The sequence below is a fragment of the Fusarium solani genome (assembly GCF_023522795.1).
Source record: "Fusarium solani strain SB1 chromosome Unknown bctg00000009, whole genome shotgun sequence".
Lineage (NCBI taxonomy): Eukaryota > Fungi > Ascomycota > Sordariomycetes > Hypocreales > Nectriaceae > Fusarium > Fusarium solani.
The window spans coordinates 2,089,784-2,113,392 of NW_027072144.1; the positions used below are offsets into that span (position 1 = coordinate 2,089,784).

Genomic DNA, 23,609 nt, shown 5'->3' on the forward strand with positions numbered 1-23,609 from the left:
GGATCCGGTTCTTGTGCAATATCACTACGAACGGCCTTCGCGTCGGAAAATCCGCCAGCTAATTCACTCGACAACGACCGGCAACTCCACCATCTCCTGTGCAACAAAGACTCCATTATTAAGAGAGGCTCTCCCAAGCTAGTACGACCTTCGGGCAGCCTTGGACTTGGTACTCTACAGTCCTCTGTTGTGAAACCGACACGAACATCAACGGCTCCCAGATTTCATGCAATAGCGATAGTCGGATAGTCCCAGACTCAAGGCATCCGCCTTTCCTCACTCAACCGAATTGAAACGGATATTCAGGAGAGGCTGCCGATTTGACGGATCGTCGAGCATGGCTGAGATTGCCGCCACTAATATGGATGACGCGCAATTGACTTCTAAGATTGAGGGTTTGGTGGGTTTCCGGCCGCGAGTTGGGCAGGTAGAGGCGATACGCAAACTCGTGGTTGATCAGAAAGATATGATATTGATTGCACCGACGGGTTGGGGGAAAAGCCTCGTCTTTCAAACAGTTCCAGCCCTGGCTGGTGGAATTTGCCTCATGATCATGCCGCTGACGCTTCTAGAGGAAGATCAGGTTAGTCATCCGCTCTTGATACATGACTACGAGTACGGCTTATCTGAGTCGCCTTAACTAGGCAAGATCAATATCTAGGGTCCCAGGCTGCAGTCCATGTGTACTCAATGCAGGGACGAACTCACTGGCATTGCTTGAAAGCATCAGGAAAGGTGTGTACACCCATGGTTAGTGAGAGCCTTAGATATCTACGAACTACGTTCTGATTCTGTAGTTCTTCTCGGTCCGGAGCTTGCATTGTCTGAAACCTTTAAAACAAAGGTGCTTAGAGACCCGTCGTTCCAACAAAAGCTGGCTCTTGTTGCTATAGATGAAGCTCACGTAGTTTGGGAGTGGGGAGCGTCATTCCGAATGCACTACAGTCAACTAGTTGTACTGAGAAGCTTCATTCGCGGAACGGTGCCATGGCTAGCATGTTCTGCAACACTTGATCCTCAAACACTAGCCAAAGTGAAGGAGTTGTGTGGTTTTGATTCGAAGGTCTTCATCCAGCGCAACTCTGTTGATCGCCCGGACATCTTCATTGATGTGAAGCGGATGGCACATCCGCTTACCACGTTCCGAGACCTTGAGTTCCTCATTCAGCCAGTGAGGAAGGCCATAAAGGATGCAGTTGCCCAGGACTGCGAAAACCAAGCGCGAGCAGCAATAGCAGTTGGCGACATGCACAGTGCAACGCAGCTTATATCCCTCGCCGCACGAGAGCCACGGAGCAGCCAGGTCCTTCAGGGAGTGGACAGCCGGACATGGTGCATGAAAATCCGCAAGACAGTGGTGTATTTCGACTCCATTGCGACTCTTGAGGCTGCCGCAGCGTTATTAACTGTAGCACTAATCAACACTGGTTGCTCAAAGACGGCTGCATCGAACGCGATCCAGCCGTATCACGCCGAGCTCGCAACCTTCGATAAAGAGAGCATCTCGAGGGAATTTGCGAAGCCTGACAGAGAAACTGCCCGGGAGAGCTCCAGGCATCGCATTATCATGGCTACTGATGCCATGGGAATGGGCATCAACAATCCAGATATCCAACTCGTGGTACAGTGGAGACAACCGGCCACACTATGCTCTCTGTGGCAGCGGGCAGGTCGGGCAGCCAGAGGTGCTGGTATCACAGGAGAGTTCATCTGGCTCGTGGAACCTTGGTGCTTCGAAGTGGCGATGCCCGAGAAGGGATCTCAAGGAGCTTTACAGTCAAGCATGGCGCGCAATCGATCTCTATCTCAGGAACTGAGTGACGTGATCAACAGCAAGCACTGCAACAGAAAGAGTATCCTCCAGTTCTTCGAAGATACTGCTTCATACTTGCACCCTTCCGGCCCACAGTCTTGCTGCGCTCTTTGTCGAGGAGATCCACCGTCCTTACAAGTCAGAGTTGCACGAGGCCTACCGAATACGATGGTATCACAGAAGCATATCGTTGCTGCTGCAAGAGCCGCTCTGTTGAAGTGGAGGAAAGAGGCTGCCCAACGGTGGTCCTCTGTATTGTCTCGGGGCGGAGAGGATTTAGTGCTCCCCGATACTGTATTACGCAAGCTATCACAAGCAGCGTCTTCCATCGATACTGTTGACACGCTAGGGCTGCTAGTTGGTACTATTTGGGCCGCTCGGGAGACTTATGCAACTGAAGTAGTAGACCTCCTACGAGCTGCATGTTCGGAAGCCAAGGCGGCAAAGGCCACCGAATTTAGACCAAGGAAGCGTCGTGCTTTGCAAGAGATTGAGAGCAACAGTCAAGGGACGAGTAAGAAGGCACAGAGGGCCACAAAGCCATATAAAGTATAAGCCGAGCAATGAGCATCACAGCGCGTCTGTGATGGATTCTAATAGTGTAAATTACAGCTATATAGTCCTCATGCATTTTTACATCCGAGCTGAGGAAAGAAGAAAGAAGAAAGAAAGAAAGAAAGAAAGAAAGAAAGAAAGAAAGAAAGAAAGAAAGAAAGAAAGAAAGAAAGAAAGAAAGAGAAGATGACAGAAAATCCTTCGACAAGATAGACGAAGTCGTTACCACTCACCGGAGCAACAGTGCTTAGACTAGCAAGAGGACAAGGCAGTGCCTTGTCCCGCAGGGCTTAGCCCGTTACCTCGTCTTCCGCATCGACGGTGAAGAACTCACCTATCTCGTCTCCAGCATCCTCTTCTTCTGCGTTGAGGTCATCTGCGGTGAGATCCAGTCGATCTAAGCACTCCTTCCTATTGAATTTGCATAGACCTCCTCCGGCTAGTTTCGAGATCGCAGCATCAAAGAGATCGATCGCTTCATGTGTGACTGGGCGGCGCTGAGTGCCAGTGATAGATCCACTCCCAACGAGTACTTCTGCCATCATTCTGAGATCTTTGGTTGCCTTCTTCTCGGGATGGTTCCCGTTATGACTCATGCCAAGGAGCGACTCCGTATTCTCTTCCACTGACTTGAAGAAGTCTGTGTTTAGAGCACAGTTCTCCATGAGATATTTGACGGTAATGGCTGAGCCGCGGCGGTTCCTCAATATAGTCTTCAGCTTGCCATTATGGAACTCAACCAATCTATCGGTCTCAAACCAACCGTCGTCAACGCCAGTGGTATTCACTAGACCGTTTGCCAAGATGGCTCTCTGTAGTTCAGGCGCTGCGGCCGTGGTTGAAATAAGACGCTTAAGATAGAGCATCTCAAACGCGTATTTGTGCTGTCCCGATGCATGGAAATAAACACAGCTGCGGGCAATACCTCGATGGAGGAGACCAAGATCGGCGTGCTTGATGGCATGCTTCATAACCAGGTAATTTTGGGTATGTTGTAAGAACAAGATGTGGTTTCTAAGCTCGGGATTCTTCGTGTATCGACAGTCGACGTCGTAAGACTGTACGATGCTCTCAATGAGTTGGCTGAGTTCGTTCGGGCCGTATGACTGCAAAATGCGGGCGATATCCAACTCTGTATCACCTAGACCCAGAATACCGAGTCTAGACCACATAAGAGCACAGATCCTGGCCTGAAAGCTGTGGATAACGAGCTGTTCAAGAGCGTAGAAGTCGGCCTTCTTCGACTGGATTCCTTTGCGAACCCAGAAGTTCATAGCGTCATAGAGTGTGGCCTTGCTGCCATCACCTGCTGCGCCGAAATGCGTCCGGCTTAGCATATACAGGTAGTTCATTCTCACGTGAAAGAGAGCTGGCACAGGCAATACCCATCTTAAGCTATCAACTGCTTGGGCGGCCCTAGATCGGCGACTCTTGATCATGCGGATGCGCTGGGTTGTCTTCTGGTCACCGTATACGAGAAGTAACCGCTCCTTGAATGCCTCATCCGGCAACTGGTATTGCTCCCGGAAGATATTGGATAATACATCCAGATTGCCTGCATTCGTGCTCTCGTCGTATGGGATAGGACCAAGCGATAGGTGAGCCGTCTTCCGTCGTGGTAGGATATCTATCACCGGCATAGGATGTTGCGGTGGCATTGACATGCAGTCCGAAAAAGCAGCCCTGATTGACTCGTACACGAAATGACGGGATATCTACCTCTTTACAAGATCAGCTAACCGTAAGGTGGATGGATGATATGGAAATGAATCTCACCTCTACTTCAATGGTATCTCTTTGATTCCCTGGGGATAAGAATATATCCTCCAGTTGCAGCCTTGCTGCTGGATTCAGCATGCTTTGCATCAGGCCTCCTTCCGGCATCTCAATGCCTTGGATAAGCAGTCCAGTCGTGACTGAATGGAACGAGCCCTGATTATCAACACGTTGTTCTTTGACGTGCTCCATCTGCTCGAAATTATCGTATGCAGTAACGACAGTTGGTTGTTGCCCTTTTGCAGCTACTGCTTTCGCAGCGTGCTCTGACTGCCTCTTGATCACCTGCAATGTCTTGTGATAAGAGCAGCAAAGCCCGAGTCGTTGTAGGGCTTCTAACTGCCGTCTTTTAACGCCTTTGGAGTGGAGATATACGCTCAGTTGTATCTGGAAACCCGACGATCGATTCCGCTGGTGCGATCTACATATTACTGCCAGGACGTTAATGAGATATCCGTTATCTTCATGGCCCTCATAGCCTCTCCTGAGGTGGTTATGTGGCCTCAAAACACTCCGCAGAGTCTGCATAAGCAGTGGGCACTTCTGCTCAGCGGCCTCGATGATCTGATTGCTGTCCAGTCGCTCAAAATCAACCACCTCTTGACCCTGAGCATAGAGAAATGGCGTTATCTTGCCAAGTTGCTCAATCTCCTGCCGCAGCTCCATAGCACCGATGTTTAGGTACTGGATCAAGTAACCTCGAGAGGATGCTACAACCCTATTCTCAGACCGGCCCACGTATGCATCCAGGACTGTAGCATCTTGGAACGTTGCTTTGGCAAATGCAGTCCTCCTCTGAGTATTCCGCTGGCCCTCAGAGGTTGCCAGAGCTCGAACAAAGTCGCCAATCGACCAGTTCAAGTCGTCACGTATGTATTTCCATATCAGATCAAGCTTCTCGGTGCTATCTCGCTTCTGTTTTCGTGCATCCGTATTGCGCTGCGATGGAGATGGCGGAGGAGATGACGGACTGCTGATAGATTGCGGGCTGCCTATCGAGCTGAGGGATGACAATGATGTGGCGGGTTCATGCATCGTGCGCTTCGATGTTGAAGAATCGTCCTGTGTCGTATTTTTGCCCACGGTCTAATGGAAATGCCTGTGGCATTCGCCTGGACAAGCTAGCGATGGTGCGGGGTGGCGGGGACGCGTCGATGGAATGAATTCAGTCGCACTCACACCAAAACGCGTCGGAAACCACTCAGGCCCTCTCACAGAAGCACGTGATCGGTACGTCTGTGCGCTTAGTGAGTGGGTCTGAGCCTGCTGAGGTAAGCCAGTTGCCCACAAATGGTATCACGTGACTATACTATACTAGACCCAATTAGGAAAGAGAAGAATCCTGCCCTGTCGACTTCGGCGCGTCTTCGCCAAAGCTATGTACACAAAAACAACAATACATATCATCACATTTGTGCTAGGCTCGGACCCGGGCTCTTGCAACTTGGGTGAACTTGTTGATTAAATATCTAAGACTAAAGAGAAAGGGAAGAGGAAAGTTGTCTAGCTGTGGGCTCTCCGCGGGTTTTCTTAGGGCTCGCTGCGAGATGACGGGTAAAGGTTTGACCGGTTCCGGTTTTTGCAGTGGGCACAATGTCAGACAACTGGCTCCACAGGGATCATTGATGGCACCAGTCAATTGATGAGAATTATCTAAGGAGCAAGAACTCAATGGCAAGACGCGTTGAGTCGTGCAGCTCTTTATACACAAATGAAAGTGTTGCCTGTTTAGGCAGTAGCAGCTGCCCTGCAGGCAGCTGCACTAGTGGGGCCAGGGCTTGATATGCGACAAACAACCATTCTCACGGGCACGCCCGTAACACTCAGTCACTCACTCTTGGCCACAGGAAGCTGATAGCGAGATAGCGAGATAGCGATAGCAGATCTGGTGTGGGTATGGGTGTATGAATAAAGCGTGGGTGAGGGGTTAGTCGCGATGCAAGCGAGTAACTTGTCAGTGGTCTATTTCAGGCTTGGCGTCTTCTATGACGTTCGTACACAAGGCACATCACGGATTGTAGAATATAGTCGGGCACATGTATAACTAATTACCGACTAATATTGAGAATCGCTTGATATCACATTGACATCAACTCATGGTTTGGTAGAAATATTTACTTCACGAAGGCTTCAAGCCAGCCTGGTGCTGTTCCAAATTTCAATTGCTATGTAGACAACGCTTGCTACTCATAGTGATCTACTGTATCTACTGTCCAAGTCCCAGATCCTTGATGATGATATCCGCCGCCTTCTCACCAATCACAATAGCCGTGTTATTTGTGTTGGCGCCGACGTTGGCCGGTGCAATACTTAAGTCAGCAAGCTTAAGACCCTTTGTTCCCCAGACGTTCAGACTTTCATCAACAACGCCGAACTCATCGCGGGGAGCCATCCGGCAGGTGGCGATGGAGTGCCATGTAGTTCCAACGTTCTCACGCACCCATTTCTCAATAGCCTTGTCGTCCTCGGCAGAATACTCAATGTCCTCAACGTTAGAGAGCGATTGCTTAAGGTCCACACACGCCGCTGGGGAGCCTTCGGGGAAGGCCGGGTGGCCGGGGGCGATTTCACCACGGTACATCTCGGTGCGGCGCATAATCTCTCAGGATTTCTTATAAGCCCAGACTTGCTTCTTGAGATCAATGTCGTTCTCGTCGTTAAGGTAGCCGACGTCAAAGTGTTGGAATAATTGGGAGCTTCCCCCTCACTTCAGGGTCACATCACAAAGTCCTAGATTGAAAGTTGAAAGTCCTAGATGGAATCGCATGGGATATAAACCCCTAGGGAGCTCTCACCATGACAATAATAATAACAACCTTGATTTTATAAAACACACCCAGCATCACTGCGCAATTCAACAACAAGTAGAGAAGTGGGAAAAGTGAGAGATGATTAGATAGTGACTAGGGGTAAATGAAACCGTGATGCGCTAGTGATGAAAGAAGCACCAAAGAAGTGAAGTCGAAAGAGTCCCGTCGGTCTAGCTAGAAAAGGCGAAAGATGTGTGTGGCTGTAAAAGACCTGCCAAGGGCCGGGCCGTTAGCTCTGGGTTGGGTGAGCGGCCCAGAGCGGTTTTGTGAAGATCTTATAGAGGCGGGTAGATTGATTCGACAGCTGAATCGATGAGATGAAGGGGCGGTCGTATTGGCAGATGATTGACCGGGCCAAGGCCAGCTCACGAGAACCCAATATGGTTGCGATTAGTGAGGTGCATGCGGAAACGGGTGGGGGATTGTGCTGGAGTTTCGGGACTGGCACGTGCATATGCTCACGCGCGCCATCGCGAAGGCCTGGCAAGGCCCGAGCGAACCTTATACATTGCCTCCGTAACCGAAGACCAGAGGTTGCTGCACCCGCTGGAACCAGTCAAAGCCAAGAGTCATGTTGTAAGAGGCGGAGGCTGAAGCCGATGATTCCCAAAGGTCAGGCTGACTAGAGAAGTTTGTTGTTCGGCCGTCGCTGGAGTTGTCCGTTTGCTTAGCCTCGTTTGGGCAGGGGAGGCAGAGAGAGACTAGGAGGCGGGGCGGGACAGGGAGGGAGTTTCGAAGGTCGCTGAGTAGGCATATTGATTATGGTGCGTGCCGCTTGACTAGATTCGAATAGTTGTCAAGAGAGCCAAGTACAATTGGCTAAGTCCGTGACGGTTGGTAGTGTTGAGTGTCGAGTAGTATCGAGCAGTCGGGATAGTAGTAGTATGAGAGAGTTAAGTGACGCGAGATATATTGCAAGGAAGCACAAGCGGGAAAGAGGCGATGGTGAGTGCCTAAATAATTTCTTAAATGAGTTAATAGTAGAACGGGCTGATTGACCGATGATGTCATGCTCTCATAGCTTTGGCGTCTCCCAGCGTCCCAGGCGTGAGCTACCATCTCTCTGAAACGTAGCGTGAACCTTCGTTTTCTCGCGCTTTGGCCTCCTTCATCTGCTCCTTCTAATGTAATCCACGGGAACTCGACGCAGCCCCTAACTTTACCCGCCCTCATTACTTTATCACATTCAGAATGCGCGGTCGACAACGCTCAATGATTTCTTAGCGAAAATAGCTGCTAATTTCAAATCGAAATGAGAATTGACTAAAAATGCTCTCTTCAACTAACGTACTTGATAAGCGAGCGCCGCAAACAAGCGAGAGCCGCATTAGGATTTATACCTTAAATCGAGGTTTTCTAGGGATTGATTGAGAGCTCATAGATGACTTTCATATGATTTATACGATGATTTTGGTGGTAATGTGTCGCAGGCCAGGTATGAACTCAAAGAGCCTCAGGAACAGGGACCCAATAGGGCCACGGGTAGCCGGCGACTGATGGGTGTGCTCCCATCTCAACCAACCAAGCCAAGTAACTTGATTGATGGACACACTGAATGGTAGCAGCAATGCGGCCGCACGGGTTAGGGTAGCATTCAAAGTCCTTGAGATCATGTAGTCAGCGATCAATGCGCAACAGTTCAGGCTCTGCAACCCCCCGCGAGATCCGACTAGTCCTATGCTAGCGCGGTGATCAAACTTGGGTGCATCCCCTACTTCATTGACGCCATGGTCCAATTCTCATCCGGATAGCCAACCGTTGAGGGGGCCGAAGGCCAATGAAGCCGAAGTGGCAAGTCGGGGGCCAGGCATGCTAGACGGTGGACGTCGAGGACGTAATAAAAAGAAGAGACGCCTTTGCCACTGAGCCAAACCCATTGTGATTATCCTTTGTTTCTTTGATGCGGCCCGCTTAGCTTGCACCCCCCGAGAAATTTCCCGCCCCTGCTTGCAGCTTGTACTACGCAAGTCCTCCTCCGAGATGCCCTGCACATGGGGTCCGAGCCACACTTGTGTAACACTCAAAGCCATTCTCGTCACACTGGCCTAATGCAACGCTATCACATGTCGAGACATCATATCAGCCGCCTTTCGTTAGTCAACCGCGCCAAGAACGAACGCTAGCTACCCACGGGAACCGGGCCCAGGACGGCGCGGTGACAAAGGCAGGGGCCCTGGAAAATGAGATCGAGATGACTTCTCTGTGGTGCAGACCTCGAGATAAATAAGTCTAAAAGGAAATAGGAACATTCTGTGGCTGACAAGCCGGTCAAGTCCCCGTCCCCAAGTCCCCAAACAATAGCACTACACAAGCTTTCAGATAACGCGTCCACTCTGGAGGTCCCTACAATGGCATCCTATCATCCTTGCCATTCTTGTCCCGCTTCAATCCCATCTTCATTCTGGCTCGGGTCGCACCGGGTGCTACTACCGTCAATATGAGGCCTCTCGCTGCGACTTCTCTTCGCATGCTTGTACATATCGACTAGACTCATGGACGAGGTAGTTCTGAATGAGGGTACAATTGCATCCCGAGTGCTGTAGAAGTTGCATCTTAAGCTTATACACCTCGAATGTCAGGTCGGCCACGCAGGTGAAAAGATCGCGGTGGATACGCTCCAGGTCCTGCTGGCTTGACTCAAGTTTCAGCTGTTCTTCCCTCTGCTTGACACGGAGCTTGTTGGATGCGATTCGGTTTCGTTCCTGGATTCTTTTAATGCGATTGTTGCCATGTTGCACTGGATGAACGCCGTTGCCGCTGGCATTTCTCGTGCGGCGAAAAAGTTGAATGGTTTGTCTTGTTCGTTGCTTGTGAATTGACGTCTCTGCCACCCAGCGGAGTTCTTCCAGTGGATTTGCGAGACATAAGATCGTCAGAGGAGCAATTTTGCTTTCGATTTGGTTTCTTTGGCGTCGAGGGTGAGTGCCAATGGCCCTGGACAGGAGGTGATTCCTTAGGAATCCTATGCTCAGACACCGAAAACAGGGGCGTATCCGCTATGACAGGATCGAGGCCGTTCCACGAATTCATATCATCGGTCTCGTGGCTGATATTATGCCAACGGACTGTCGAGTTGGTGTTATAGTGATAGAAGAACCCATCGAGTAGAGGACCAGTCTGCGTATAAACGCCGTCTGACGTGCTACTCTTGCCTTCTGATGTACCAAACGGGACTAGCTGGTTTGACGACCACCATTGCTCCCATAGAAGAGATTCGGGGATGTAGGATGTCCCAAAGGTTAAGTCGTCTCCCATGTCTCTCGGCTCACCTAAGCCTCTGTCGTCCGTGAGATAAAGAGAGATCACAGGGTATATCTCTATACAAGAAGTTCAGCTGATGGCCAAAGCAGCGGGGGAAGAGCTAGAGGGAGACCCTAACCATCTAGAACCGTCTTGAATGCCCGTTGGGCTATTTCTGTGCTAGTGATGGTGATTTCGAGCAGGTGAACAACCGCGCACTGGAAGCTCGGGATGATTAGGGGCAAAAAGAAGCTACTGTGCTGACGCTCATACAAGTCGCTGCGAACGAAATGACCTGCAATATGTTAACAGAACTCGAAAATAGGACGTGGAACGACCGACAAGGAAGCTCGTTCAATTTCCCAGACCGATCAGATCTCGACGAGTGGCGGGAAGGGAAAAGTCAAATTTAAGGATGTGAAAACGCATGGATAAGAAACTATCTCGGTATCATTGAAACCCTAGGTTCGGAAGAAATTCCCCGGAAAATGTGGCCCGGCTTCAAAGCCAAGATCCTTGATCTAGCATTCGGTTTAGAGGCCACACAGCCCAACTCGCGACTTGCTAGGAGGGACGGCGCGGGACGGATGGCGCTAGGATGGTACCTGGGCGCACATTTCATTCTCGCTAGTCCAGAAAAGAGATAGTTAAGGGGACTAGGGAATCAGTGAGACTAGCACAGGACCCAACCTTTTAGTGTTGAAGGCCGTGCGAGAGTCTGGAAACCCGCCCAATAGGCAGCCAAGGTTGATGTCTGTGGCCTCCAACTGCGGAATTGAAAAAGAGTACTCCGTACGGAGGTCCATTTCAAAAGCCTTCGGTCAAGAAAAAGCAATAACGACGCCACACCAGTGATAAATACAAGAGGTACGTCGAGTTCACTTAAACCCACTAAACGAGATCAGAATATAGCAGGCTCTAGTCGGTAATTAAAAAATAAGATTCCCCTATGACCCCTGAAGTTATAGGGGAATTAGGGAGAGGACCTACTGTAGTCAATCCCAGTGTGAAGTATCGGAAAGTAGTCACAGGGGTTCAAGGATGTGGCGTTCATGAGCTTGGCCGAAAACTTTTGAAAGCTTCCTCCGTAGTGGAGGCTTATTCAAGATGATTCGGCATACTTCGTAGTCCATGGGCTCAATGTGCAAACACCTCTAGGATAAGACGGCGAGATAGGACAAGAGGAAACAACGGCGATAGTCAGTCTACCTATTTTGTTTATCGGATGTCACGTATTCCTACAACCAGTGTTTGTTTGAGAAACATACTGGTTCGCCAGATCAGGTGCTGCCTCGCACAGCTCATCAAAGGTGTAACAGAGGCTGCGAGCAAAGGATCTTATTTGATGTTGTTCTGGGATAGACCATTCTGCCAAGGGAAATCTTAGCCCTTGCACCGAGTAGCTCACATTTTCCAGTAATTATCGGCTCCACTGCCTTCAACGTGCCCCTTCACGGGCATGGGCAAAGCAAGTCGCTCTGCATACCTGTGTACACGGTTTACACCCAGGAAACCGCCCTAGGGCGACTCGCCCGGTGGGCCCACTGGGTGGGCCCACTTTCAAGTCTACCCACCGGGTATCCGATATTGGACGCCACGATCTACGATTACCATCCCTTTATACCATGCGGCTCAACAGGGCTCCTTTTGGCGGTGAATTTGGCACCAACCTGGTCCCAGAATATGGGCGTACCTGCTTGAAACAGCCCTTATCAACCGCTATCTGTAGCTTTGAGGGCAGCCCAAGTGGAAGCGATACACAAGCACAAGCTCAAGTGGCGGCAACGCGTCATCGACAACCTTTTTTTGTCCTTCCATATCGCCAGTCAGTCAATGCAGAGGTCTCGGTCTGGAGATGAGTTCACGCCTATTAAACAGCATAAATAGGTCTCTAGAGGGAAAAATTAGGAGTTGATTGTTTGTGGGGGAACATGCCTTCTTTCGCCGTCCAGAGGTTACACGGGCCAGTGGGCCCACTTAAAAGATCTCCCAGCTCCAAGCCCGTCGGGGGCGGTGTCCGAAGATTGACCTTACAGTTGTACGTGGTACGTTGTGATTCTCGGGTGGGCCAGTTCTGCTTATCGGGGTCCTGTCACCGGAGTTATCTGATTGGTTTCCACTGTGCATGTGATTCCAGGAGCTGGCATTCATCCCTCTCATTCTTACTAACGTCGGGTACCCTTTTCCCACCTGCAACATCATGACAGCTCACATTCAACCCGCGATTTCTCGCGCAAAAAAAAAAAAAAAAAAAAAAACTATCACCAAACTGACTTTTGCAATCGATACAGCATGCGTAAGTAGCCAGAAAAAAGTCTTCAGCTGGCTCTTCAGGACCACGAAAATGGGATGTCACAGAATGCAGCAGCTGCTAACCGGCATGCGGCTTGGAGAAGACGTTAACCAGACTAATCCCCTCAATTGTGGTAAGCCTCCCAAAGGTACCTTGTCCCAGTGTTATGATACTAGCAAGGTTCTCAGTTTATCGCTGCGATAAGATCTTATCTGTTATGCTCTTATGATAAGTGGACATGAGGGCTCAGTGAAGAGGGAGGCTTACACTCAGTCGAGGGGATATTTGACATGTCCATCGCCATTTCTGTGGGTTCTGGTGTATTCTCGGTTTTCGAGGGTTGTCAATGCGAGAATTCAAAAACAGCGCTCGGCGATACGACCGCCGCCGCAAAGGACACTCAGGAGATGTCAAATTCCCAATGCAATTTTTGTTCCCAATGTTTACAACTGCGACATTCACATGCCCGCAAAACACCACTTGCATTTGGATGGCACCATCTCCCTTCAACTGTAATTGTGGTAGGTCTCTACTACCTACATTGCCCCACACTATCCCGATCCTCACGAGTGTACATGAGGGGAACATGCGAGTCAAGTCAATCTCCTTGACTGCGCGGGGGCTACCATTGGGTATTCGTCCCCTCTGCTAGAGTACTATCTGAGATACTAGGGATATTCGTGGTATTGTGTTAATTCCTTATCGAGTTTTTGGAAAGCAAAGAGAAAGACTAACCGTAATTGGCTTAGATCCCTGCCAAATACCCAATGGTAGCCCCCGCGCAGTCAAAGAGATAGACTCATGAGACGCCAAGTCTTACGGATCTCGAATCGCATGTCTTGGCGTTCGATTCGATGCGAATAACGATTCTCGGGGATCGAACCATCCTCAGGGATCGGGCCATCCACAGGGATCGACCGAACTTCCATTGGTTGGGCCGGATGAGCCACGTGAGCCACGCGAGCCACGTGATTCGCCGGAAACGTTTCGAGAGCCCCTGTGACAAGTTGCTCAAGGTCCTCTCCTTGGGCGGGTGGCCACTCATTTGCTCACGCGAGGATGGGGGGTTGCTGCCTGCCACAAACCCACCATCTCGCTGGTGAATGTTTTCTTGAAATAGCTTGGCAATCAATGTGCCAACCCCCGAGAAAAACTGGCCCACAGTTTACCCGATATCCCGCTCGGATGGTGTCGGATATCGGTTCATGCGACTGGATATGAAACGCGGCCCGTACTTTGGGGTCGTGTATCCGGTTTCACATCCAGCTTGTCGCATCAAGGATTCCAATCCTAACGACATGAGCTCAAATAGCTGTGCCCGAACACATGGCTGTTCAATTTCCTTTGTTCTTCAGATAATTCCCATAAATTGACTGGTGCCATCAATGATCCCTGTGGAGCCAATTGTCTGACATCTTTTTTGCTTTTTGTGCATCCGTTTATCGCACACAGAGCCTGATCAGGGCGGTTTCCTCTGACGTTACCTCAGCAGGCTCAGACCCACTCACTAAGCGCACAGACGTACCGATCACGTGCTTCTGTGAGAGGGCCTGAGTGGTTTCCGACGCGTTTTGGTGTGAGTGCGACTGAATTCATTCCATCGACGCGTCCCCGCCACCCCGCACCATCGCTAGCTTGTCCAGGCGAATGCCACAGGCATTTCCATTAGACCGTGGGCAAAAATACGACACAGGACGATTCTTCAACATCGAAGCGCACGATGCATGAACCCGCCACATCATTGTCATCCCTCAGCTCGATAGGCAGCCCGCAATCTATCAGCAGTCCGTCATCTCCTCCGCCATCTCCATCGCAGCGCAATACGGATGCACGAAAACAGAAGCGAGATAGCACCGAGAAGCTTGATCTGATATGGAAATACATACGTGACGACTTGAACTGGTCGATTGGCGACTTTGTTCGAGCTCTGGCAACCTCTGAGGGCCAGCGGAATACTCAGAGGAGGACTGCATTTGCCAAAGCAACGTTCCAAGATGCTACAGTCCTGGATGCATACGTGGGCCGGTCTGAGAATAGGGTTGTAGCATCCTCTCGAGGTTACTTGATCCAGTACCTAAACATCGGTGCTATGGAGCTGCGGCAGGAGATTGAGCAACTTGGCAAGATAACGCCATTTCTCTATGCTCAGGGTCAAGAGGTGGTTGATTTTGAGCGACTGGACAGCAATCAGATCATCGAGGCCGCTGAGCAGAAGTGCCCACTGCTTATGCAGACTCTGCGGAGTGTTTTGAGGCCACATAACCACCTCAGGAGAGGCTATGAGGGCCATGAAGATAACGGATATCTCATTAACGTCCTGGCAGTAATATGTAGATCGCACCAGCGGAATCGATCGTCGGGTTTCCAGATACAACTGAGCGTATATCTCCACTCCAAAGGCGTTAAAAGACGGCAGTTAGAAGCCCTACAACGACTCGGGCTTTGCTGCTCTTATCACAAGACATTGCAGGTGATCAAGAGGCAGTCAGAGCACGCTGCGAAAGCAGTAGCTGCAAAAGGGCAACAACCAACTGTCGTTACTGCATACGATAATTTCGAGCAGATGGAGCACGTCAAAGAACAACGTGTTGATAATCAGGGCTCGTTCCATTCAGTCACGACTGGACTGCTTATCCAAGGCATTGAGATGCCGGAAGGAGGCCTGATGCAAAGCATGCTGAATCCAGCAGCAAGGCTGCAACTGGAGGATATATTCTTATCCCCAGGGAATCAAAGAGATACCATTGAAGTAGAGGTGAGATTCATTTCCATATCATCCATCCACCTTACGGTTAGCTGATCTTGTAAAGAGGTAGATATCCCGTCATTTCGTGTACGAGTCAATCAGGGCTGCTTTTTCGGACTGCATGTCAATGCCACCGCAACATCCTATGCCGGTGATAGATATCCTACCACGACGGAAGACGGCTCACCTATCGCTTGGTCCTATCCCATACGACGAGAGCACGAATGCAGGCAATCTGGATGTATTATCCAATATCTTCCGGGAGCAATACCAGTTGCCGGATGAGGCATTCAAGGAGCGGTTACTTCTCGTATACGGTGACCAGAAGACAACCCAGCGCATCCGCATGATCAAGAGTCGCCGATCTAGGGCCGCCCAAGCAGTTGATAGCTTAAGATGGGTATTGCCTGTGCCAGCTCTCTTTCACGTGAGAATGAACTACCTGTATATGCTAAGCCGGACGCATTTCGGCGCAGCAGGTGATGGCAGCAAGGCCACACTCTATGACGCTATGAACTTCTGGGTTCGCAAAGGAATCCAGTCGAAGAAGGCCGACTTCTACGCTCTTGAACAGCTCGTTATCCACAGCTTTCAGGCCAGGATCTGTGCTCTTATGTGGTCTAGACTCGGTATTCTGGGTCTAGGTGATACAGAGTTGGATATCGCCCGCATTTTGCAGTCATACGGCCCGAACGAACTCAGCCAACTCATTGAGAGCATCGTACAGTCTTACGACGTCGACTGTCGATACACGAAGAATCCCGAGCTTAGAAACCACATCTTGTTCTTACAACATACCCAAAATTACCTGGTTATGAAGCATGCCATCAAGCACGCCGATCTTGGTCTCCTCCATCGAGGTATTGCCCGCAGCTGTGTTTATTTCCATGCATCGGGACAGCACAAATACGCGTTTGAGATGCTCTATCTTAAGCGTCTTATTTCAACCACGGCCGCAGCGCCTGAACTACAGAGAGCCATCTTGGCAAACGGTCTAGTGAATACCACTGGCGTTGACGACGGTTGGTTTGAGACCGATAGATTGGTTGAGTTCCATAATGGCAAGCTGAAGACTATATTGAGGAACCGCCGCGGCTCAGCCATTACCGTCAAATATCTCATGGAGAACTGTGCTCTAAACACAGACTTCTTCAAGTCAGTGGAAGAGAATACGGAGTCGCTCCTTGGCATGAGTCATAACGGGAACCATCCCGAGAAGAAGGCAACCAAAGATCTCAGAATGATGGCAGAAGTACTCGTTGGGAGTGGATCTATCACTGGCACTCAGCGCCGCCCAGTCACACATGAAGCGATCGATCTCTTTGATGCTGCGATCTCGAAACTAGCCGGAGGAGGTCTATGCAAATTCAATAGGAAGGAGTGCTTAGATCGACTGGATCTCACCGCAGATGACCTCAACGCAGAAGAAGAGGATGCTGGAGACGAGATAGGTGAGTTCTTCACCGTCGATGCGGAAGACGAGGTAACGGGCTAAGCCCTGCGGGACAAGGCACTGCCTTGTCCTCTTGCTAGTCTAAGCACTGTTGCTCCGGTGAGTGGTAACGACTTCGTCTATCTTGTCGAAGGATTTTCTGTCATCTTCTCTTTCTTTCTTTCTTTCTTTCTTTCTTTCTTTCTTTCTTTCTTTCTTTCTTTCTTTCTTTCTTTCTTTCTTTCTTCTTTCTTCTTTCCTCAGCTCGGATGTAAAAATGCATGAGGACTATATAGCTGTAATTTACACTATTAGAATCCATCACAGACGCGCTGTGATGCTCATTGCTCGGCTTATACTTTATATGGCTTTGTGGCCCTCTGTGCCTTCTTACTCGTCCCTTGACTGTTGCTCTCAATCTCTTGCAAAGCACGACGCTTCCTTGGTCTAAATTCGGTGGCCTTTGCCGCCTTGGCTTCCGAACATGCAGCTCGTAGGAGGTCTACTACTTCAGTTGCATAAGTCTCCCGAGCGGCCCAAATAGTACCAACTAGCAGCCCTAGCGTGTCAACAGTATCGATGGAAGACGCTGCTTGTGATAGCTTGCGTAATACAGTATCGGGGAGCACTAAATCCTCTCCGCCCCGAGACAATACAGAGGACCACCGTTGGGCAGCCTCTTTCCTCCACTTCAACAGAGCGGCTCTTGCAGCAGCAACGATATGCTTCTGTGATACCATCGTATTCGGTAGGCCTCGTGCAACTCTGACTTGTAAGGACGGTGGATCTCCTCGACAAAGAGCGCAGCAAGACTGTGGGCCGGAAGGGTGCAAGTATGAAGCAGTATCTTCGAAGAACTGGAGGATACTCTTTCTGTTGCAGTGCTTGCTGTTGATCACGTCACTCAGTTCCTGAGATAGAGATCGATTGCGCGCCATGCTTGACTGTAAAGCTCCTTGAGATCCCTTCTCGGGCATCGCCACTTCGAAGCACCAAGGTTCCACGAGCCAGATGAACTCTCCTGTGATACCAGCACCTCTGGCTGCCCGACCTGCCCGCTGCCACAGAGAGCATAGTGTGGCCGGTTGTCTCCACTGTACCACGAGTTGGATATCTGGATTGTTGATGCCCATTCCCATGGCATCAGTAGCCATGATAATGCGATGCCTGGAGCTCTCCCGGGCAGTTTCTCTGTCAGGCTTCGCAAATTCCCTCGAGATGCTCTCTTTATCGAAGGTTGCGAGCTCGGCGTGATACGGCTGGATCGCGTTCGATGCAGCCGTCTTTGAGCAACCAGTGTTGATTAGTGCTACAGTTAATAACGCTGCGGCAGCCTCAAGAGTCGCAATGGAGTCGAAATACACCACTGTCTTGCGGATTTTCATGCACCATGTCCGGCTGTCCACTCCCTGAAGGACCTGGCTGCTCCGTGGCTCTCGTGCGGCGAGGGATATAAGCTGCGTTGCACTGTGCATGTCGCCAACTGCTATTGCTGCTCGCGCTTGGTTTTCGCAGTCCTGGGCAACTGCATCCTTTATGGCCTTCCTCACTGGCTGAATGAGGAACTCAAGGTCTCGGAACGTGGTAAGCGGATGTGCCATCCGCTTCACATCAATGAAGATGTCCGGGCGATCAACAGAGTTGCGCTGGATGAAGACCTTCGAATCAAAACCACACAACTCCTTCACTTTGGCTAGTGTTTGAGGATCAAGTGTTGCAGAACATGCTAGCCATGGCACCGTTCCGCGAATGAAGCTTCTCAGTACAACTAGTTGACTGTAGTGCATTCGGAATGACGCTCCCCACTCCCAAACTACGTGAGCTTCATCTATAGCAACAAGAGCCAGCTTTTGTTGGAACGACGGGTCTCTAAGCACCTTTGTTTTAAAGGTTTCAGACAATGCAAGCTCCGGACCGAGAAGAACTACAGAATCAGAACGTAGTTCGTAGATATCTAAGGCTCTCACTAACCATGGGTGTACACACCTTTCCTGATGCTTTCAAGCAATGCCAGTGAGTTCGTCCCTGCATTGAGTACACATGGACTGCAGCCTGGGACCCTAGATATTGATCTTGCCTAGTTAAGGCGACTCAGATAAGCCGTACTCGTAGTCATGTATCAAGAGCGGATGACTAACCTGATCTTCCTCTAGAAGCGTCAGCGGCATGATCATGAGGCAAATTCCACCAGCCAGGGCTGGAACTGTTTGAAAGACGAGGCTTTTCCCCCAACCCGTCGGTGCAATCAATATCATATCTTTCTGATCAACCACGAGTTTGCGTATCGCCTCTACCTGCCCAACTCGCGGCCGGAAACCCACCAAACCCTCAATCTTAGAAGTCAATTGCGCGTCATCCATATTAGTGGCGGCAATCTCAGCCATGCTCGACGATCCGTCAAATCGGCAGCCTCTCCTGAATATCCGTTTCAATTCGGTTGAGTGAGGAAAGGCGGATGCCTTGAGTCTGGGACTATCCGACTATCGCTATTGCATGAAATCTGGGAGCCGTTGATGTTCGTGTCGGTTTCACAACAGAGGACTGTAGAGTACCAAGTCCAAGGCTGCCCGAAGGTCGTACTAGCTTGGGAGAGCCTCTCTTAATAATGGAGTCTTTGTTGCACAGGAGATGGTGGAGTTGCCGGTCGTTGTCGAGTGAATTAGCTGGCGGATTTTCCGACGCGAAGGCCGTTCGTAGTGATATTGCACAAGAACCGGATCCAATTGAACAAAAACAAGATGAGCAGGTACCTGGTGTTTGTAGGATTTTCGGAAATACTAATTATAATGAAAAGTGTCGAATTGAAGGCGCTATGCCGCGTGGGAGTTGATGGCGTTCACGTCGCGTTTGCAAAGCGGCACTCACTGTACCCATTTTGTATGGTAGATAGTCGCACTCACACCAAAACGCGTCGGAAACCACTCAGGCCCTCTCACAGAAGCACGTGATCTGTGCGCTTAGTGAGCGGGTCTGAGTACCTGAGGTAAGCAACTGGCAGGCTGTCGACACATTCTTAAGTAAGATAAATTAATGCACTTACTGATCCGATGCACTTGTGTCAAATGTGACAGCCTGCCAGTTGCCCACAAACGGTATCACGTGACTATACTAGTCCCAATTAGGAAAGCGCAGAATCCTGCCCTTTCCGCTTTGGCGCGTCTTCGCCGAAGCTAGACATACATAACAACAATACACATCATCACATTTGATAACTTGCTTATTAAATACATTATATTAAGCTATATCAATGGACTGAATATACATAAGGTTTGACAGCTTCCTTTATTGAAATAATTAGAAATGCTTTGCAACCCCTATAGAGATAGTAAGCAGGGGGGGCCTATTAAGTCTGTTATGTTTCCGAGTTCCGATGGAAGTCGTTTGACAACCTGGTAAAAGTTTTTACTTTACTTATGCCGAGACGGGCCGATAAGCTCCCATGGTGTTGATAAAACTAGGACAACTCCAAATGGAAGTCGCCGGCGTTCCATATGTAAAAGACTTGGGAAAATGTCAAGACCGTACTGAAGGCACAGCATCAGAATGGATCATTGAAGGATCAGGCCACAAGTCCGGAGCAGAGGTGCAACCCGTAGCTCGGGCTAACGGCTATGCTAACCGAAATACCCAACAACCAAGACCTTATTGGCCACCTGGTATAATAGAAGGCATACTATTGTAAGAAAATGGATCCGAAACGGGATGACGCCGACAAATCGGCTTATCCTCGGGCCGAGGGCACGTGACCCCACTCCAATAGGGAAGTCCGCCGGGGAGCTCTCGCAGAGGACTCCGCAAGTTGAAGTCTTACGCATAATACAGACCTACCTTCTATCTATGATTTTCACCCTAATCCAGCCATTGAGGCCCACTATCTCACAACTATTAATAAGGTGAGGCTGAACAGCTATGTGCACTTGGTGGGCGGATGGGTCTGGGGTTGAACAGCCCGTGTGCGGGTTTGCGGGGGCTAGTGCCGTAACAGTTGGGCGACACCAGGCAGATTCCTTCGGCTGCCGGGCCGTCGAATCATGTGGCTCTTACATCTCCCTCTATTCAAGTGAGCTAACCGTAAGAGGGGGCCCCTACAGACCACACCATGGGGAAATACCCAGGGTAGCTGTCGTAATAGGCTGGGCTGTTTAGGCTATAAGGGCTGGGTGACTGGGGTAATTGGAGGTCCCCGGTTAATAGGTTAATATACCTTTCACACTTGATATTTAAATCATGCTTAACGCTCCTTGGTGCTCCCGTCAATATTTCGTGTTGTATCGCGGCTTCCAGAATCCAATTGTGCAACCTGTATCTCCGAATTCGATTTCGGAGAACAGCCATCTCTCCCAAGGGCTATCAGCAGAAGACTGGCCACTACCTTGCCCCTGTATAGTCTCTTGTCCCACCCCCATCCTGTGCCCCCCACACAGTCAATCGTCTGAGATCGACCACCTCGTTCACGATGCCTTTCGCCGTCGGTACTTCGACTACCAAACAGGACCTCGCCGTAGCTCAGGCCGAGGCCCCTCAGCTCGCCAAGGTCAAATGGTGGACTGATCCTGGAATGCGCGTGCTGTACTTCTACGCCGCTATTCTCTGTGTCTGCTCTGCTACCACTGGTTACGATGGGTAAGCGATCTCTAGGCTGGGAGACTAAAGATTGAGGCTAATAAGAAACCTCAAGCTCCATGTTGAACACTTCTCAGACCATGGACGATTGGCAGGATTACTTTGGTCACCCCACAGGCTCGAAGCTTGGCATTCTCAACTCTATCTACCAGATTGGTAGCATCTCCAGTTTCCCATTCGCGTACGTTGTTCTTGTTTGCGGGGTTGCAATCTGCAGACCCACCAAAACTAACTTTGCTTCGGATAGTCCCTTCATGGCCGATCACTTTGGTCGTAAGATCCCCATCACCGTGGGATGTCTTGTCATGATCCTTGGTGCTTTCCTTTCCGCCTTCACTAATGGCTTTGGCAGTACGTCACCAACTCTGAATACAACGTAATCTACTCTATCGAACAAGAGCTGCTAAACCCTTGACAGTGTACCTTGGCGGTCGATTCCTCGTGGGTTTCGGAAACTCTTTGGCCCAGTTATCTTGCCCTGTTCTGCTCACAGAGATCTGCCACCCTCAGCACCGTGCGATCGTCACTGCCATCTATAACTGCCTCTGGAATCTTGGTGCCACACGTGAGTAAACAGATAAGAGTTTAGATCTGACACCTGCTGATATAGATCCTATAGTCTGCGCTTTCATCGGTCTTGGTACGATCAACATTAGCAGCGACTGGTCGTGGCGATCCATCACCTTGATCCAAGCCGTACCATCTTTGATTCAGATCTGCTTCATTTGGTGGATTCCTGAATCCCCTCGTTGGCTCATGGCTCACGAACGTCATGAGCAAGCCCTTGGCATCCTCGCAAAGTATCATGCCAACGGCGATGTCAATAATGCAACTGTGCAGTTCGAGTACAACGAAATTAAGGAAACCATCGCCCTTGAGTACCAGGCCCAGAAGAACGGCAGCTACCTTGATTTCCTTCGAACTAGGGGCAACCGTTACCGTCTCATGCTCCTGGTCTCCCTAGGTATCATCTCGCAGTACTCTGGTAACGCTTTGATCAGCAACTATTCCAACATTATCTACGAGGGCGCTGGAATCAAGGACCAAGCCCAAAAGACCGGATTGAACGGCGGAGAGAACATGCTGAAGCTTTTCGTTGCTATTGGCTGCTCGATGGGAATTGATCGCTTCGGTCGTCGCCCACTGTTCCTTACTGCTACTGTCGGTAAGTAGAAATCTCTTTTGCCTAACCCTTGCCTAGGAGAAACGTAGCTAACTTTGGTACGCTTAGGTATGATGTTGTTCTTCTTGGCCTGGACAATTGTTGCCGCTCGCTTCGAAGCCACCGGTGAAACGGAGATTAAGCGCCTTGGATACCCCCAGATTGCCCTCATCTGGCTCTTCGACGTCTGCTACTCCATTGCCTGGTCCGGTCTCATTGTCGCATACGCTCTTGAAATCTGCCCATTCAGACTCCGTGCTCGTGGCCTCATGATCATGAACTTCTTCATCCAAGTTGCTCTCACCATCGGCAACCAGACCAATCCCATCGCTCTCGAGAACCTTCCCAACAACTGGAACTTTTGGTGCTTCTACACTGTAAGTCCCGCTTCCTTTGTTCGAAGCCGGTCTTCGAAAGGCTAATGAAGAAATAGGTTTGGATCGCGGTCGAGCTCGTCTTCGTTTACTTCTTCTATATCGAAACCAAGGGCCCGACTCTTGAAGAGATCGCGAGAATCTTCGATGGCGATGACGCTAATGTCGCACAAGTCGACTACAAAGACACTGAGAAGCAGTCTGTCATTGAGACCTCGGAACATGTGCGCAATACCGAGCGCAATGATCTTTAATTGCGTTTGCGACAGACCAGGGATTTGGTCGCCACTTGCGTCGTTGAGAGTTGGAACCACCTGATAGTCCATTCCTTTCTTTAGACAAGTCCGCAGTATGACGGGACGCTCTTATAAATACAACACTTTCTAGCAAGCCTTCCACTTGTGACTAAGCTGCGTAAATTGAACGACAATATTTAATACTCCCTGTGATTAACCACAGGGCACGTATAACCATAACGATTCAGATACACATGATTGATAACATGAAGTATTATAATGATTGACTTGGACCGTCTTGAAGTTCCTACAGCTTGATGAGATGAGCTTGCCCCTGAGTTAACCGCGAAATCCTGATTAGGCTAGTGCGCGACCGCGAAAATCAAATGAAGTTAGTGCGTGACCGCTAAATTCTGGTTGGCTAGAGGTTTTGAGCACTAAGTCCAAAATAGGCTAGCGTATTGGCCGCGAAACTCAAAAGGACAATTTCGACTGACCCGATGGCTTCATGCATAAGGCACATAACGGGGTGTAGAATTCTGCTGGTAC

At 50.0% G+C, this 23,609-nt stretch overlaps 7 protein-coding genes across 7 annotated transcripts; 3 read left to right on the top strand and 4 right to left on the bottom strand.

The window, feature by feature from the left end:
- Positions 1–337: 337 nt before the first annotated feature.
- Positions 338–2,368, top strand: MRS44_013702 (uncharacterized protein; the record flags this gene model as incomplete). The annotated part of the gene is made up of 2 exons (XM_065617161.1): positions 338–583; positions 845–2,368. 2 exons carry the CDS (start codon positions 338–340, stop codon positions 2,366–2,368), a joined length of 1,770 nt encoding a protein of 589 aa, XP_065473233.1.
- A 290-nt stretch (positions 2,369–2,658) lies between these two features.
- MRS44_013703 (uncharacterized protein) lies at positions 2,659–5,179 on the bottom strand (the record flags this gene model as incomplete). Its single annotated transcript, XM_065617162.1, has 3 exons — positions 2,659–3,975; positions 4,145–4,429; positions 4,577–5,179. 3 exons carry the CDS (start codon positions 5,177–5,179, stop codon positions 2,659–2,661), a joined length of 2,205 nt encoding a protein of 734 aa, XP_065473234.1.
- A 1,171-nt stretch (positions 5,180–6,350) lies between these two features.
- On the bottom strand, positions 6,351–6,725 carry MRS44_013704 (uncharacterized protein; the record flags this gene model as incomplete). The annotated part of the gene is made up of 1 exon (XM_065617163.1): positions 6,351–6,725. One exon carries the CDS (start codon positions 6,723–6,725, stop codon positions 6,351–6,353), a length of 375 nt encoding a protein of 124 aa, XP_065473235.1.
- Positions 6,726–9,386: 2,661 nt separating this feature from the next.
- Positions 9,387–10,209, bottom strand: MRS44_013705 (uncharacterized protein; the record flags this gene model as incomplete). Its single annotated transcript, XM_065617164.1, has 2 exons — positions 9,387–9,656; positions 9,775–10,209. 2 exons carry the CDS (start codon positions 10,207–10,209, stop codon positions 9,387–9,389), a joined length of 705 nt encoding a protein of 234 aa, XP_065473236.1.
- A 3,998-nt stretch (positions 10,210–14,207) lies between these two features.
- On the top strand, positions 14,208–16,728 carry MRS44_013706 (uncharacterized protein; the record flags this gene model as incomplete). Its single annotated transcript, XM_065617165.1, has 3 exons — positions 14,208–14,810; positions 14,958–15,242; positions 15,304–16,728. The coding sequence occupies 3 exons, from the start codon at positions 14,208–14,210 to the stop codon at positions 16,726–16,728; spliced, it is 2,313 nt and encodes a 770-aa protein (XP_065473237.1).
- Positions 16,729–17,018: 290 nt separating this feature from the next.
- Positions 17,019–19,049, bottom strand: MRS44_013707 (uncharacterized protein; the record flags this gene model as incomplete). The annotated part of the gene is made up of 2 exons (XM_065617166.1): positions 17,019–18,542; positions 18,804–19,049. The coding sequence occupies 2 exons, from the start codon at positions 19,047–19,049 to the stop codon at positions 17,019–17,021; spliced, it is 1,770 nt and encodes a 589-aa protein (XP_065473238.1).
- A 2,072-nt stretch (positions 19,050–21,121) lies between these two features.
- MRS44_013708 (uncharacterized protein) lies at positions 21,122–23,078 on the top strand (the record flags this gene model as incomplete). The annotated part of the gene is made up of 7 exons (XM_065617167.1): positions 21,122–21,288; positions 21,344–21,469; positions 21,536–21,639; positions 21,707–21,853; positions 21,908–22,453; positions 22,520–22,827; positions 22,884–23,078. The coding sequence occupies 7 exons, from the start codon at positions 21,122–21,124 to the stop codon at positions 23,076–23,078; spliced, it is 1,593 nt and encodes a 530-aa protein (XP_065473239.1).
- Positions 23,079–23,609: the final 531 nt, after the last annotated feature.